This window comes from Stylophora pistillata, chromosome 3 (assembly GCF_964205215.1).
Source record: "Stylophora pistillata chromosome 3, jaStyPist1.2, whole genome shotgun sequence".
In the NCBI taxonomy this organism is placed as follows: Eukaryota; Metazoa; Cnidaria; class Anthozoa; order Scleractinia; family Pocilloporidae; genus Stylophora; species Stylophora pistillata.
Genome location: NC_142521.1, coordinates 1,492,129 through 1,504,527, shown reverse-complemented (window position 1 = coordinate 1,504,527; position 12,399 = coordinate 1,492,129). Strand labels below are relative to the sequence as shown.

At 38.8% G+C, this 12,399-nt stretch overlaps 2 protein-coding genes across 2 annotated transcripts; both read right to left on the bottom strand.

Moving 5' to 3' along the window:
• Positions 1-4,545: 4,545 nt before the first annotated feature.
• LOC111329512 (pre-mRNA-splicing factor cwc2) lies at positions 4,546-9,819 on the bottom strand. Its single transcript, XM_022934231.2, has 7 exons — positions 9,130-9,819; positions 7,286-7,460; positions 6,931-7,108; positions 6,480-6,554; positions 6,125-6,214; positions 5,783-5,959; positions 4,546-5,237 (listed from the first exon to the last, which is right to left on the bottom strand). Exons 1-7 carry the CDS (start codon positions 9,659-9,661, stop codon positions 4,911-4,913), a joined length of 1,554 nt encoding a protein of 517 aa, XP_022789966.2. The 5' UTR covers positions 9,662-9,819; the 3' UTR covers positions 4,546-4,910.
• Positions 9,820-10,427: 608 nt separating this feature from the next.
• On the bottom strand, positions 10,428-12,189 carry LOC111329577 (BBSome complex assembly protein BBS10). The gene has a single exon (XM_022934308.2). It carries the CDS (start codon positions 12,140-12,142, stop codon positions 10,460-10,462), a length of 1,683 nt encoding a protein of 560 aa, XP_022790043.2. The 5' UTR covers positions 12,143-12,189; the 3' UTR covers positions 10,428-10,459.
• Between the last annotated feature and the right edge of the window lie 210 nt (positions 12,190-12,399).

Sequence of the window (12,399 nt, the reverse complement as noted above, 5' to 3'; positions counted from 1 at the left end):
ACGGGTGAAGTTATTGTCAGAAAATGATGTTGGTTCTAAATCTCTCTTAGAGAGAGGATTCCAACTTTAATATTGTTTATTTTACGTTACCAGTTTTTTATTTTGTTTTGTTTTGTTTTGTTTTGTGTAATCCGTTCTAAATTTGGAGCTGTTTTCGGTTGTAATTAAGATTTAAAGAATACTTTGTGCACTTCTTGACCTTTGCTTCCCGTCTTATTTTTCTCTTTCGACTACGATTCACACCATGAAGTTCGATGTAGCATCCTAACATACCACTGGCTTTCTGCAACCTCTAAATGAAACCATATTTGAATTTTCACCTACCCTGGCTCTCAAATGCATCATGATTTGTTCAGTGCGGGCTGTGTCCAACTGACTGTTGGTTCAACCTTCATCAGTTTTCACAGCAAATGACATTTTCGTCTTGAGTTCGTTTTCAGTCCTCCGTCATCTAATTGTGATAATGGTCCGCTTCCTGAAGTAAATTGTCTGTAGTGTTTGTTCAACCGGTGGTGAGCGAAAAGGAAGTCTCTAACGAACGTATATACTGGGTGAGTTTCCTTACAAGGTTTCTTTTTTTTTTTTTAACGTAAGTTCCCGAGCGCTCGGTCAAACTCTCTACGACTATTCTTTGATACAGTTTGTTGCACCTTTCTTGGAAGTACGCTTCTGTGGCTACTTTGTGTCGAACCTTGCATGAGAATGTTGATTTGCATAGTGTAATACTGCAATTGGACCAGAAGATTCACGTCACCCCCACAATCCGTTTGGTCATTAAGTCTAAAAATGAAATTAAGCGTGTTTTTTTTAATCATGTTCTTCCGCGTTTCAGACGGTTTCCTATTTTTCTTCAAGTACTAATTAGCTGCTTGTGACATTTTCCTTTGCTCGGATTGGTGATTACTTTCGTTTTCGTTTTAGGAATTCTGATTGGTCCTGACTCGTGATAGAGTGTTACCTGATCGCTTCTACCTACAACTTGAGTGTTTACGTAGTCGTAAATCTAGTGGTAAATACGCCTCATTCGTGGAAAGAATTGTTGATAACAGAAAGAAACTTTACATAAAATGATCAAAAAACAAAGAGTGAAATGGTTTAACTCTACCATCGGAATCAATGAAAGATTGATTTTTACTTGCAGTTGGGAACAAACAGATTTTCACGCTGCTTTAAACACGAGTACACTTCACAGCGTGATTCATGAAGTATGTGTTAGCATATTATTTTCGGTGAAACTAAACTCTTTTCTGAGGGAAACAGTTGGCTGATTCAGCGCTCCTTGTTTTAGTGCCCTTGAGAATATTTTGTCATGAAGCGTGAGTACAGTAAACACCCTCATACAAGAGCACCCATTTTCGGGGTTCGGGTTGATTGGGTTCTTATATATCGGGTATTTCAGGTGAAATCAGCCTGAAAGTGTTCTCGAGTGTTCTTAATTTTTTACTTCTAAAAAAATGTAAGGAATGTACTAACTATGATGAAATACATAACTTATAAATGTAATTATAAGACTTTTAATTCCAAGTACAGTGGTCGTACATATGCTATACACAGCAAGTGAAATTAGCATTTATACAGAGATCTTAGTGCAATACCACAGTAAAGCTACAGACTGTTTGTTCTATTAAACTGAAAAGGGAAGAGTTTTTATATATAAGAACAATTTTCAATTTTCAGGCTGAATGTGTTCTTATATATATGCTCCTTTTATTTTACAAAATTTCAGCCTGGGTGTTCTTAATCCACATATTCTTGTATGCGGGTTTTTACTGTATTAGTGAGCGGGCATTTAGATTCTTTCGAGAGTTTTCAACGCAAGACTCCATATAAAAGGATGATTGAGAGAAATTCACTTTCAAAAAAGCGAGCATCTTGTATAGGGTCAACTTACGCCGAGCGATGCATTCAGCACGGTTGCTTAGAGAGAAACTGGGCTCAAACACAGTTTGAACTGGAATTTCGGAGCATACCGGGATGCTTTGTTTTTGTAAATGATTTTCGTTTCATATCGGAGGGAAACCAAAATGCAAGGGAAGACCCCCTCCACACTACCCCCGCGGGCTACGATCTTGTTAGAGTGCAAGACTATTTGGGTTATTTTCCATGAGGACTCTTTTTAAGCAGTTCCACCCTAGCTTTACATATTATACCCTGTTTCTCAGTCACTATCTTCTTCTATGAGAGCCTTTTTGTCTGTCAATTCTCGAAGTCGCTGTATTCGTTGCCTTTTCATGCATTACGTCTTTAATAATCGTTTCGTTTCTCTCTCTTTTTTTTTTTTTTCGTCATGCACTTAAGTATGGAATCCGCGTATTATCCACTCGGAAGCATGGATTGATGTAATGTAGCGCAGTTTGATATAAAACATCTTTCACAACGTTATTTCTCAATTGCAGCGTTTTGTTAGATTTTCATTGTTAACTCTGTACCCTAACATCAGTTTTTGTATTCTCCATACTGTTTCCTTTACATTTCTAAAGGTGCCGACAAGGAGAGTTTGTTTGACAATCAAGAGCTTCGTTTCGTCTTGTGGCCTTAATGTCATTAGGGGTGGGGAGGGGTGTGTGGTTATTGTAAGAAGAAAGTAGATGCTAATCACCCTTAGAAGTCAAGGGGTTAACAGGGCTAGTCTCATACCAAGAACAGATTTCAGGGGGTTAGGGAACAGAAAGGAGAAACGGTGCACACAACACTGCGGCGTGGTGTCATCATTTTTATTTTCTACTTATCCACAATCAACAATGTTGATAGAAAGTGATTCAGCGTAACGTTCTCTAGAGACTGACCAGTCTTTCTCATTAACAATCAGTAGTTTATTAACCTCAGTTTGCTACGCAGATCTGATTGAACTTAGAAAATGAATCCACTTATGTTTTTATTTTTATCCAGTTTGTGATGTGACAGCTAAGTCAGACATAAAGACCGCAAGCAGGGACGATTAAGTGCGATGTTTTCACCAGACTAGTATGGATTCAGGAATAGAAAACATTCCCGGCACCTGTACGTGAGAGGTAGGGAGTACTGTGGCTTGCAATCGTATTCTTTGCACGTGTACCGTTTTTATGAAGTTTTCTATTCTCTGTAAAACGCTATCTTTTCAAACGCATGAGATTTTTTTCCTTTTTCTCCCGACGTTTTTTTTTATGGTAAGAGTCTTGTGAAAAGCATGTTTGATTTTTTTGTCTTAGCAGGTTACATTTCGTCTGACATGTGGGGGTTAAAACGGGAGCGAGAGTCGAGCTGAGAAAAACGAAAATGTGCCATCATTCGCAGAAAATGACTTCCTAACTCAAATGCTGAGAAATAAATAAATTCCTTAATTACACGTGGTTTTATTTGTTTCAAATCTCCGTCTTTTCCGTTGTAAACATCGGCACCACGAAGGGCATGGTTTTTCGTTATCAATCCATCCCTCCTTTGGAGGAGCAATCGTCAGATTCCCAAAGGAAGGAGAGAGACAAAAATACCCAACCCCCACCCTTGGTGGGAATCCGAGAGGAAAATGAGATCTCAGACTCAACGATCGTCAGCATTACACACTTGAATTTATTCCTTTCCCCCCCCCCCCCCCCTTCCTTTTGGTAACCCATTAATTGTATCAGGCCGTCAGGTATGCGGATGGGGCGACATGGAGTAAGATTGTGCTGACATCTGCCCCGCTACCCGTCTAAATTTGAGGGCATAAAAGTAAATATTCTGGAGACCTGAAATTAGCGCGGAGAGAAAACGAGGCCGACTGATTTACTGCGCTTTAGCGTCAACCAATCGGTTGAGATTCGTCTAGTGGTTCGGTCACATGTTCCTGCCTTCAGTCGAATGAAAAAGCTCCAAAGGAATGGTCAGAGGAGAAGGAAAGGCTTTTTGTGTGATTTTGGTTTCTCATTGTTCTTGGACAGTGGGATTCTAAGATCTAATAGAAAAGCAATGGCATATCCCCAAGAGAAGAAAAGCGCCCTGACTCCACAAGTCAATAATGTTGTCAATTTTACGTTCGCTCTCTAGTTAATGTCCTTGTTTACCAGAAAAACATTTTATTCTATTTCACTCGATTACAAGACTAAACCTTAAGCGAACCACACTCTCTGAGGAATGAAAAAAAACTTAATACGAACAAAATGCTAACCTATAACTAATATATGCGAGAATGGTCGATTGCAAATGGCACAAAAGGATCACGTTGGGCAAAAAATTCTAATGAACGCCATGATCCCACCGATTAACGCGATTGTTCGATGTCCTTTGCTTAACATTAAACCCTGCGGCAATTCGTTGAAGTGTACCTAAACCCAAAATTTTTTTCGCTTAACGAAATATGCGTATTATTTGGAGTATTTCTGTGCAAAAATTTTTTTATTTGCTCAAATCTTCAATTTTCTGTGCCAGTCAAAATACGGAAAATCGGCCGCCATCTTGGCTCACGACCGAGTTTAAAGAGGAATGGCTTGCGGGTGACGTGACGTTAAAGTCGGGATTTCTCGTTTAGCCGCCGGGAAACCGCGAAGGGGGAGGGGGGGGGGGGCGGGCAGAATTAATAATCGTGATAACTCGTTTGAATTACACCACATGGAATCTTTCTTTTCTGATATCATTTATAACAAAACTCAAGAATGCCAGAGGACAGGCAGACAAGTGTGGGTGTGCGGCATGACAACACCCACAGTTGACCAGAGAGAGGCTCAATTTTTATTTTGAGATCCTCTAGTACAAGGGTGACACCTGCATCATTCTTTGTACAAAAGGTGACCAAGTGCATTTAAGACCCTGCCAAAAGTCCGCACATGTTTGTACTGCACTGTATTCCCTTCTCGGCAACCATATCATCCCCTTTGGTCCACGATCAGGTTACGAGATCGATCGGTCGATACTCGAGAGATTTGTTCGAACATTGATATTTTCGTGGATACAGAATCTTAGCTGTTAGAAGGTGAATCTGAGTCTGCTTCTTTGCTTAAGATAACTTTCCTGTAAGGATCTTCGGTAGAGTAACCTTCAGTCTGAAAATTATGATGTGAATAGTCCCACGCCTGTCCGTAATCGTAATTACTACACCCATTATAATAATCAGAACAATTCCAATATGCCTCTGAGGTTTGACCATTTTCATTGTTGCCATATTCAGAAAGCTGAGTGGTTTCTTCATCACTTTTCTTTGTGTTTTCAGGATAGAGAGCCTCTACTTTCTTGAGGGCTTCGTCTAACCTCGTACAATCTGTGTAAACATTTTGGAGAACCTCGGCCTAAAGAAAAAAAATATAGTTATAATTTGGCGATAGAATTATCAAGACATTTTCAGTAGTTAATTTACTCAATATTTCGTAAAAAAAAAACCCTTCTTAATTGTTGAAATGTAACAAAATCTAAGAATAAATAACTTAAAACATTGAAATGAATGAGAGGAATTCAGTTAAGTGTTTGATAATCAGTAATTAACAAGATCAGAGGACCGCGTCGCTATGTCCAATGCTTCAATACCAATAAGACGACTGCTTCTAGTGTTCCATCGGTGAGGCGTGATTATTTGAATAAACGTTCTTAATGCGCTGGGCGGAACATTAGTAAAATATTCTGTGCCGGTTATGCTATTTCAGGTTATAACCGGGAGCAGAGAAAAGTCGTTTTTAAAACAGTATCTGAAGTTGACGGAACGATTGCAAAATTTTTTAAACGTTTTCCTCTAAATCAATCATTACCAATGTATGTTTCAGTGGGGAGATTGAAAAATCTTTGAGACTTAATAATTAAATGATTACAACTCTCTGGTGGATTTAAGTGACTGCTATACCTGCTCAACTTGCTCCCTTGTCAAAGGGCCGGATTCCACAGGGTACTGATTGTCTGTGTTCGGATAAGGCCCTGTTACCTGAGCACCTGATGGCTGAGTGGGACGTGACAGAGCTTTCTGAAGTAACCCTCGTTCTGTGGCCGCCTCAAGCACTCTATGTTTAGATCGCAACAACTCCTGAACGAACATGAAGCAAATTTTAGTTTAAAATTTTCCATCATCCACCTTAGACTTTTACAGAATTCCGTCTCTCTGTTTTTTCTCACCAACTCAAAAAGAAGAGAAAAGATGCCTAGTTTAACAGTAGCTGACAAACAGACTAGTAATGAGCTAGTGGAGTACCTCTCTTCGTGCTTTTGGATTCGGATCGTCGTAAGCCCACCGTACATTCAGCAACTCTCTGTTGTCCAGCTTTTGATCTGACATGGCAATCTAAAGAAACAAATAATCTGACATGGTTTTCTTATAAAAGTGCAAACTGCATTGTAACTCATTAGCTATTGTCACAGGCTCTCTGCATTTATGGCGTTATTTTATTTTTCAACATAATTTTTCTGCAGGAACTTATCTTTCCAAAGCAAGGACTATCCACCAAACCCACAAAAATTAAATCTTAACACATTTTTATGTTACACGACAAATGACGGACAGCGCACAGGAGAAAAAGATAACCTATCATTGAACTCCTTTCTCTCACCTTCGCAAATTCAGCATTTACTCTGTTCTTGTAACGTACAAATGCTATGTTGCGTTTGTGTATTATTCTTATGTCCTGCAGAATTTGTATAAAACAAAAACAATTACTTTTAAAGTACCAAGGCAATTTTAAGTCCATGTCCACTGAGAAAAATTCACCACAAAATCAATGGGTGAGAAAAAAAACTTAAATTTAAAACCAATTCAAATGTTTTTTTCTCACTTTAATTGTTTGAGAAATAAAAGGTCAATAAACTTCAAACCAAAGTTCAGCATATCTAGAAAATGTACTTCAAAAAAGCATCACTATTTTCTAACCCCGTATTCTTTTGATAAACAATTTATTTTGTATCAATTTAACTATAAGCCACCTATTTGTTCAAATTAGTCATGCAATTCTAACATGTCCAACTTAAAGAGATGCCTGAAGAGCATAAAAATGTGACATTAACCTCAATTTCACCCCACTCCCCAAACTCCTTCCACAAAAGTTTCTCCAGAGTTGTTCGACAGCCCAGGCCTCCTACGTAAAGTGTTCTACATTCTTTGTCAAATGTACCAACCCCTCCCATGTCTTCCTTGTGAAGTCGATGACGTTCTCGGCCAAAAACATCATGGGCTAGATCGATTCTAGATAAGTTAGGAAAGCAAATTCCATTGTTAAACCTCTGCCTAATTAAGACACGTTCAATATAACATCCATCTGATATGGCTAGTGTGTATCACTACAAATGTACAACTCAGTCAATGTACACCTGCTAATAACTTTATTATAATTATAAGCATGCTAATATTATTACCACTGACCTCTTATCATCTTTATCAGTAGGTATAACATGCAGATAACCACATTCAGAACCCAGATGACAAGAGCCTTTGGCAAAATAAATGCAGTAATAATGCTTGTTTCCACCAGGATCATAAATATTTGCCTTGGTGAATCCTGCATCTGTTTCTATGCAGCATTTCGTCTCCGATGGCCCTATTACAAAACAAGTGAAAAAGGTTACGCAGTTTCTAGTCAAGTCTTAAGTTTCTCTCTTTCTCTTGATAGCCTAGCAAATGTTGTTTCATAATTGCCACTCCACTGAAAAAAAAATTCAGTCTTACACTTGAATACTTGAATAGATCTGTTGCAATTGAATGTGTTGTATATATCTCCCATTTCAATTTCTGGCTTTGTTTCCACACTTCCCTTTTCCTATTTACTCCTCTTAACTTCTACGCTGTCCTAATAGCCCTTATCGCATTTGTGTCTGCAATGCAAAGGGTCCACGGAGTTACAGTTTCAGGACAAGGTTAGCAGGTCAATGTTTCTCGAGAAACACCAGAAACACTCTATGTCTGATCGTATAACTCTAGAATCTGCGTTTTTCTCTGCCGAGGAAAAGGTTAAAATTCTTAGTGGTAATTGTCCTGGCATCACGAAAGGAAAATTGAAAGAATGGTTGTAATTTTAGAAAGAAATGGCAAAATTTTGTCGCGTTTGTTCATGACTACGGTTATTGTTTCTTTGTTGGCCTTTTTGAGGTTTAACTCAGAGTCACGTTTCAAGGCCCTAAGCGCCTTGCGTTTGGCTGGAAGCAAATTATCTTTTGGCTTTGTAATTTCTATTTCTGAAAGGTCACTTTTAACCTCTTCTAAATAGCTTTCAAGGGCTACTGATTTTTGCATTCGTGGTAACCATGTAGATTTGACGTGGCAGGGATGGGTTTTTTTTGTCTTCCCCTCAGAATGTGTAAATCAGACGCATTCTCCTTGTGAACTGATCAAAGTCACCCAATAGTTCTTGTCTGATCTGTTTTTGTTTTGTAGTGGGTGTTGGAATGAATTTAAGCCCTTTTGTCAGTAAATTAATCTGGTCGTTTGTAAGTTCTTTATTTGAGAGGTTTTTTATGTGCGTTTTGTTCGCCTCTAGTTTGATAGTTGAGCATGTTTGGCAAGACCACGGTTTCGATCCTAATCTTGTGGATCTCATCAGTTGCTGATTCACTGAATAGACTGTTGCACCCGTACGCAATACAATGTCTAACCATGACGAGAGCACACTGTATCCTTAAGAAAATGAATAAAAATGCCTCCAAACGTAGCTGCCTGCTTCGATTTTACTTGAAAGTTTTACCTGTGTGACCCGATAACCTCATTTCGAAACTTCAAAGTCTGCTGAGCTCTCGTACAGTGGGCGTAAATGCAATAAGGGCTATTCATCACTCCTTTTCATATAAACCCTTTCCACTTAAAGTAGCAGTATAGGGATTTTTTTTCTTCTCAAAGTCCTTCTCTTGTTGACTTTTTTGTTTCGGAATCTATCCACGGAATATTATTTGATAACACTTCCTTTCTAATACATTGATTCTTTCAAGATAGTCTTTCTAAGTGTCCATGCCTCACACCCTTGTGTACTCATGGAGTAGGTAACCAATCCCATGGCAAACATCCATGTTTAAGAAATGTCCAGGAAGTATTTGGGCTTCCCTTTCCCAACCCCTTCCTAAGAGATAGCACTAAATAATATTGCTTCAAACCATGTGAAGCCCTGATATTACAGCGGTTAGGGTTAGGGAAAGGAACATTGGGGGCTCGCATGGCTAGAAGCAATGTTACCCAATGCATTCCCTTCCAAGGTGTCAGAAGTCTTTCTCATCACTAACCGTGATCTTTGTCGTTCCGCCAGTGTTCTCCTACCCATCGATCGTACCATATATTGTACTCTGTGGCCCCTTCGGGAATCCAGTGCAACTTTTCTTTTTCTTCAGGATCGATCTGTCGACGAGCTGGCCTCGTTAGCAGTCTCTCAACCTTAGCTTCTAAATCAGTGGCAGTTTGTTTTACATTTTCCTTCGGATGATCATTGTTCGTTGTACCATCTGCTGTTCCGTTATAAAATCCTTGATAATAATATTGGTTCGCTGGAATAAACAGAGGATGAATAGAATCCCACTCAGTCGGTTTCTCCCATTGAGTTCTATAATCGCTAATGTTTTGATAGTAGTAGAGTCCACTATTCCAGTCGAACATAGCTATCCAAGGACCGCGTTGTTCGTAAAACTGTGGGAAAAATGAAGAATCCGTGCTATGAACAGTCGTTTTTTCGTGTGTTGTTGTAGTTCCCTGCCTTTTAGGCTGCAAAGTTGATATATTTTCAAGATCAATGTCATCCTCTACCTTACGTTTGGCCGCCATGTTTAACTTTGACCGCGAAGCCGCTGACCGTTTTTGTGCAAGGCGGCTGCTCGCTGTTGCTGTTATCAAATGAACTGCTCGCGGCGTGTTACCTCTTCCAAGTACAGAATGAATCTCCTGATTTCCTGTACAATTCACAAAAATTCCTAGATGAATGAAAAATTTAATATTCCTTATATAAAGAGGGGGGAAGGAGCTATTATGTGATATAGGATTAAGTGTTTTTTTAGTTTTCATAACCAGTGAAAATAAGAAATTAAAACCCCGAGGACTGTGAAGCATTAACTTTAAGGTTGTTTAAGGATTTTCCGTGATACATTATTTCTACTTTTTGATGCACATTAAATGTGAGCAGGACCCCACTTTACCACTATACAAAGGTTGGATTTATTGCCATTAAAAATAATTGTTTTTCTTTCTTTTCAAGGATAGTCATACTTGAAACATTTTTTTTATTTTTCCCAATTTAGATCATGTGCTTCTACTGCAGTGATTTTCAGTGAGCAGAGATTGCAAAAATGTTCAACTGATAAAATTAAGGGAGAGGGGTGCACTGCAAGGATAACATTGTCAAACATCTTTAGGTTTCACATTCCCACACATTGGCATCTCTGTTTTCATCTACTTGTTCAGCTGTTTACTTATGAATTGGTTTGTTTAGTTATTTATAAAACTAATAATCACCCTATTAAAATTTGAAAAAAAAAATTCTGAATCACGGTTTGATCCCTTTTTCCAAAACAATGACAGCAGCTTTCCAAAGGGGTCTGTTTTTAAAATAAAATTGTATTTTATTCCTCAGAAACCATCGTTTATTTTTCTTACACCAATAAGCTTATCTGTACTCAGAAGTTGTGATATGCATTGCAAGACACTCTGCCAGAGCAAGAATTTTCCTTGAAGAGGCTCAAAAATCTCACACTCTTGAGGATTTAATGATGTACCTGTCTTTGAATCTATCCCTAACAACAATCCATCTTTCTTCCAAGACCACTCCATCTCATTCAAACAGTAAATGAAGTTTTCCTTTTGATGAGACATGGAAAATGAATTTTGATGGAGGAACCTTGGTATGGTTTGCAATGCACTGCTCAGGATTTCCAAAGCCTGTGATAAATTTGAGTCTTTTGCACACTGAGAAATTTTTTTCAAAGAAAAATTTAAGGCCAGTTCACATGCACCAGCACCTGGAAGAAAGAGTAACTTCCTTCCATCTTTGCTAAAAGACATTTTGATACATTTTAGTGCATGGTGAAGGGCAATGTAATACTGCTTACATAATCCTTGTGCTGGAGAACAAAGCAGTATGCTGCAAGGAGAGAATTTGCAGCTTGATAAATCGAACTCAAGCTGGACAAATCTATGATGACCTGTTATGTGAAGATCACACGAAACACCCTTTCCAACAAAGAGTTCTGATAGACTGTCTTCACCAACATTGTTGATGGCAAGCATTCCTGTACACTTGCATATGTAGTTGACATACTCCTGAGGAATGTTGCTAACTACAGCAATGCCATACTGCCTGCAGAAATGCAAGGCTAAGTCTGGTACATCCTCTGAGGACAGAATCAGTTTAATTTTATGTTCATGAAATGTGGTGATTACTTTTTCTACTTGGTTTCTTTTCCACTGAACACTTAAAAATAAAATGGTTTTATCATTCATTTGAATTGTTGATGATGTCTGTGGTCCCAAGAAGTCAAACCTACAGTTCATGATAACAAACATGAATGCATGAGAAGTTTTAAGCACTCCTTCTTGTTCAGTGGAAAATCCACGTGGTATTATTATTCCAGTTTTCAAATGGGAAGAATAAACTGGAACACCAGGAATTTCTATACAGATCTGAGCAAATTCATCAATTACATGTAAAAGTGAGTCCTGCAGGGAAACAGCTGATGATTTCCAAGTCTCCATAACAACCTGGCAAAGAAGTTCAACAAAGTTCGAAACCAAACTGGACGGAAATTTTCCATTAAGCGTTGTGATAAGAAGTCTAATCATTCTCTGTTTTATAAGCGAGGAATCCTCGGCCTTGACATCCGTAGTTACTGCGATCCCGTTCAGAACTGAAGCAACAACTTCGTGTTCAAGTAAGTTTGATTCAAGTTTGTAAAAAGCTCGAGATAAAGCGACTAAAGTTTGTCTTTGGTGAATTGATAAAGTTTCGTTGGGAACATAATTATCTCTCATTCCTGTAATAGAAACAACTTCCCGTAGAACTGATGATAAAAGCAACACGAATGACGTTGCGCCGTCTCCAGAGATTGAGGAGAAGGAAACAATTTTGTCGACAATAGTTCGACCGATAGGATTTTCTATATTCAAGGATCTCAAAATTAGCGCACCATTATTGGTAACAAGTGTTTCTCCTGAAGATGAATTCAGCATGACATCAAGTCCGTTCGGTCCAAATGTTCCCTTCAAAATCCCTTCCAAAGTCTCACAAACTTTGAGCGCTTCTTCTGGGACCGCCATGTTGAACTTGAGCCGTCTTTCCTTACAACCTTTGGCCAGCGTTGTTTCAAGTCCAAAGCTCCCGGATTCGAAACAGAAATGGCCGTCATTACTTTTGTTCGAAAGGCGCGAGATTTTCTTTGAAAAACTCAACAACAACAGTAGATGTTGTCGTTGAAGCTGTCTCGCACGCAAAACGGCTTCGCTTAACACTATACAGCTCAGGATCAACCTCGTCGCCGAACCACTAACTAACGTGTTGTGTTTCTTCTCGTTGC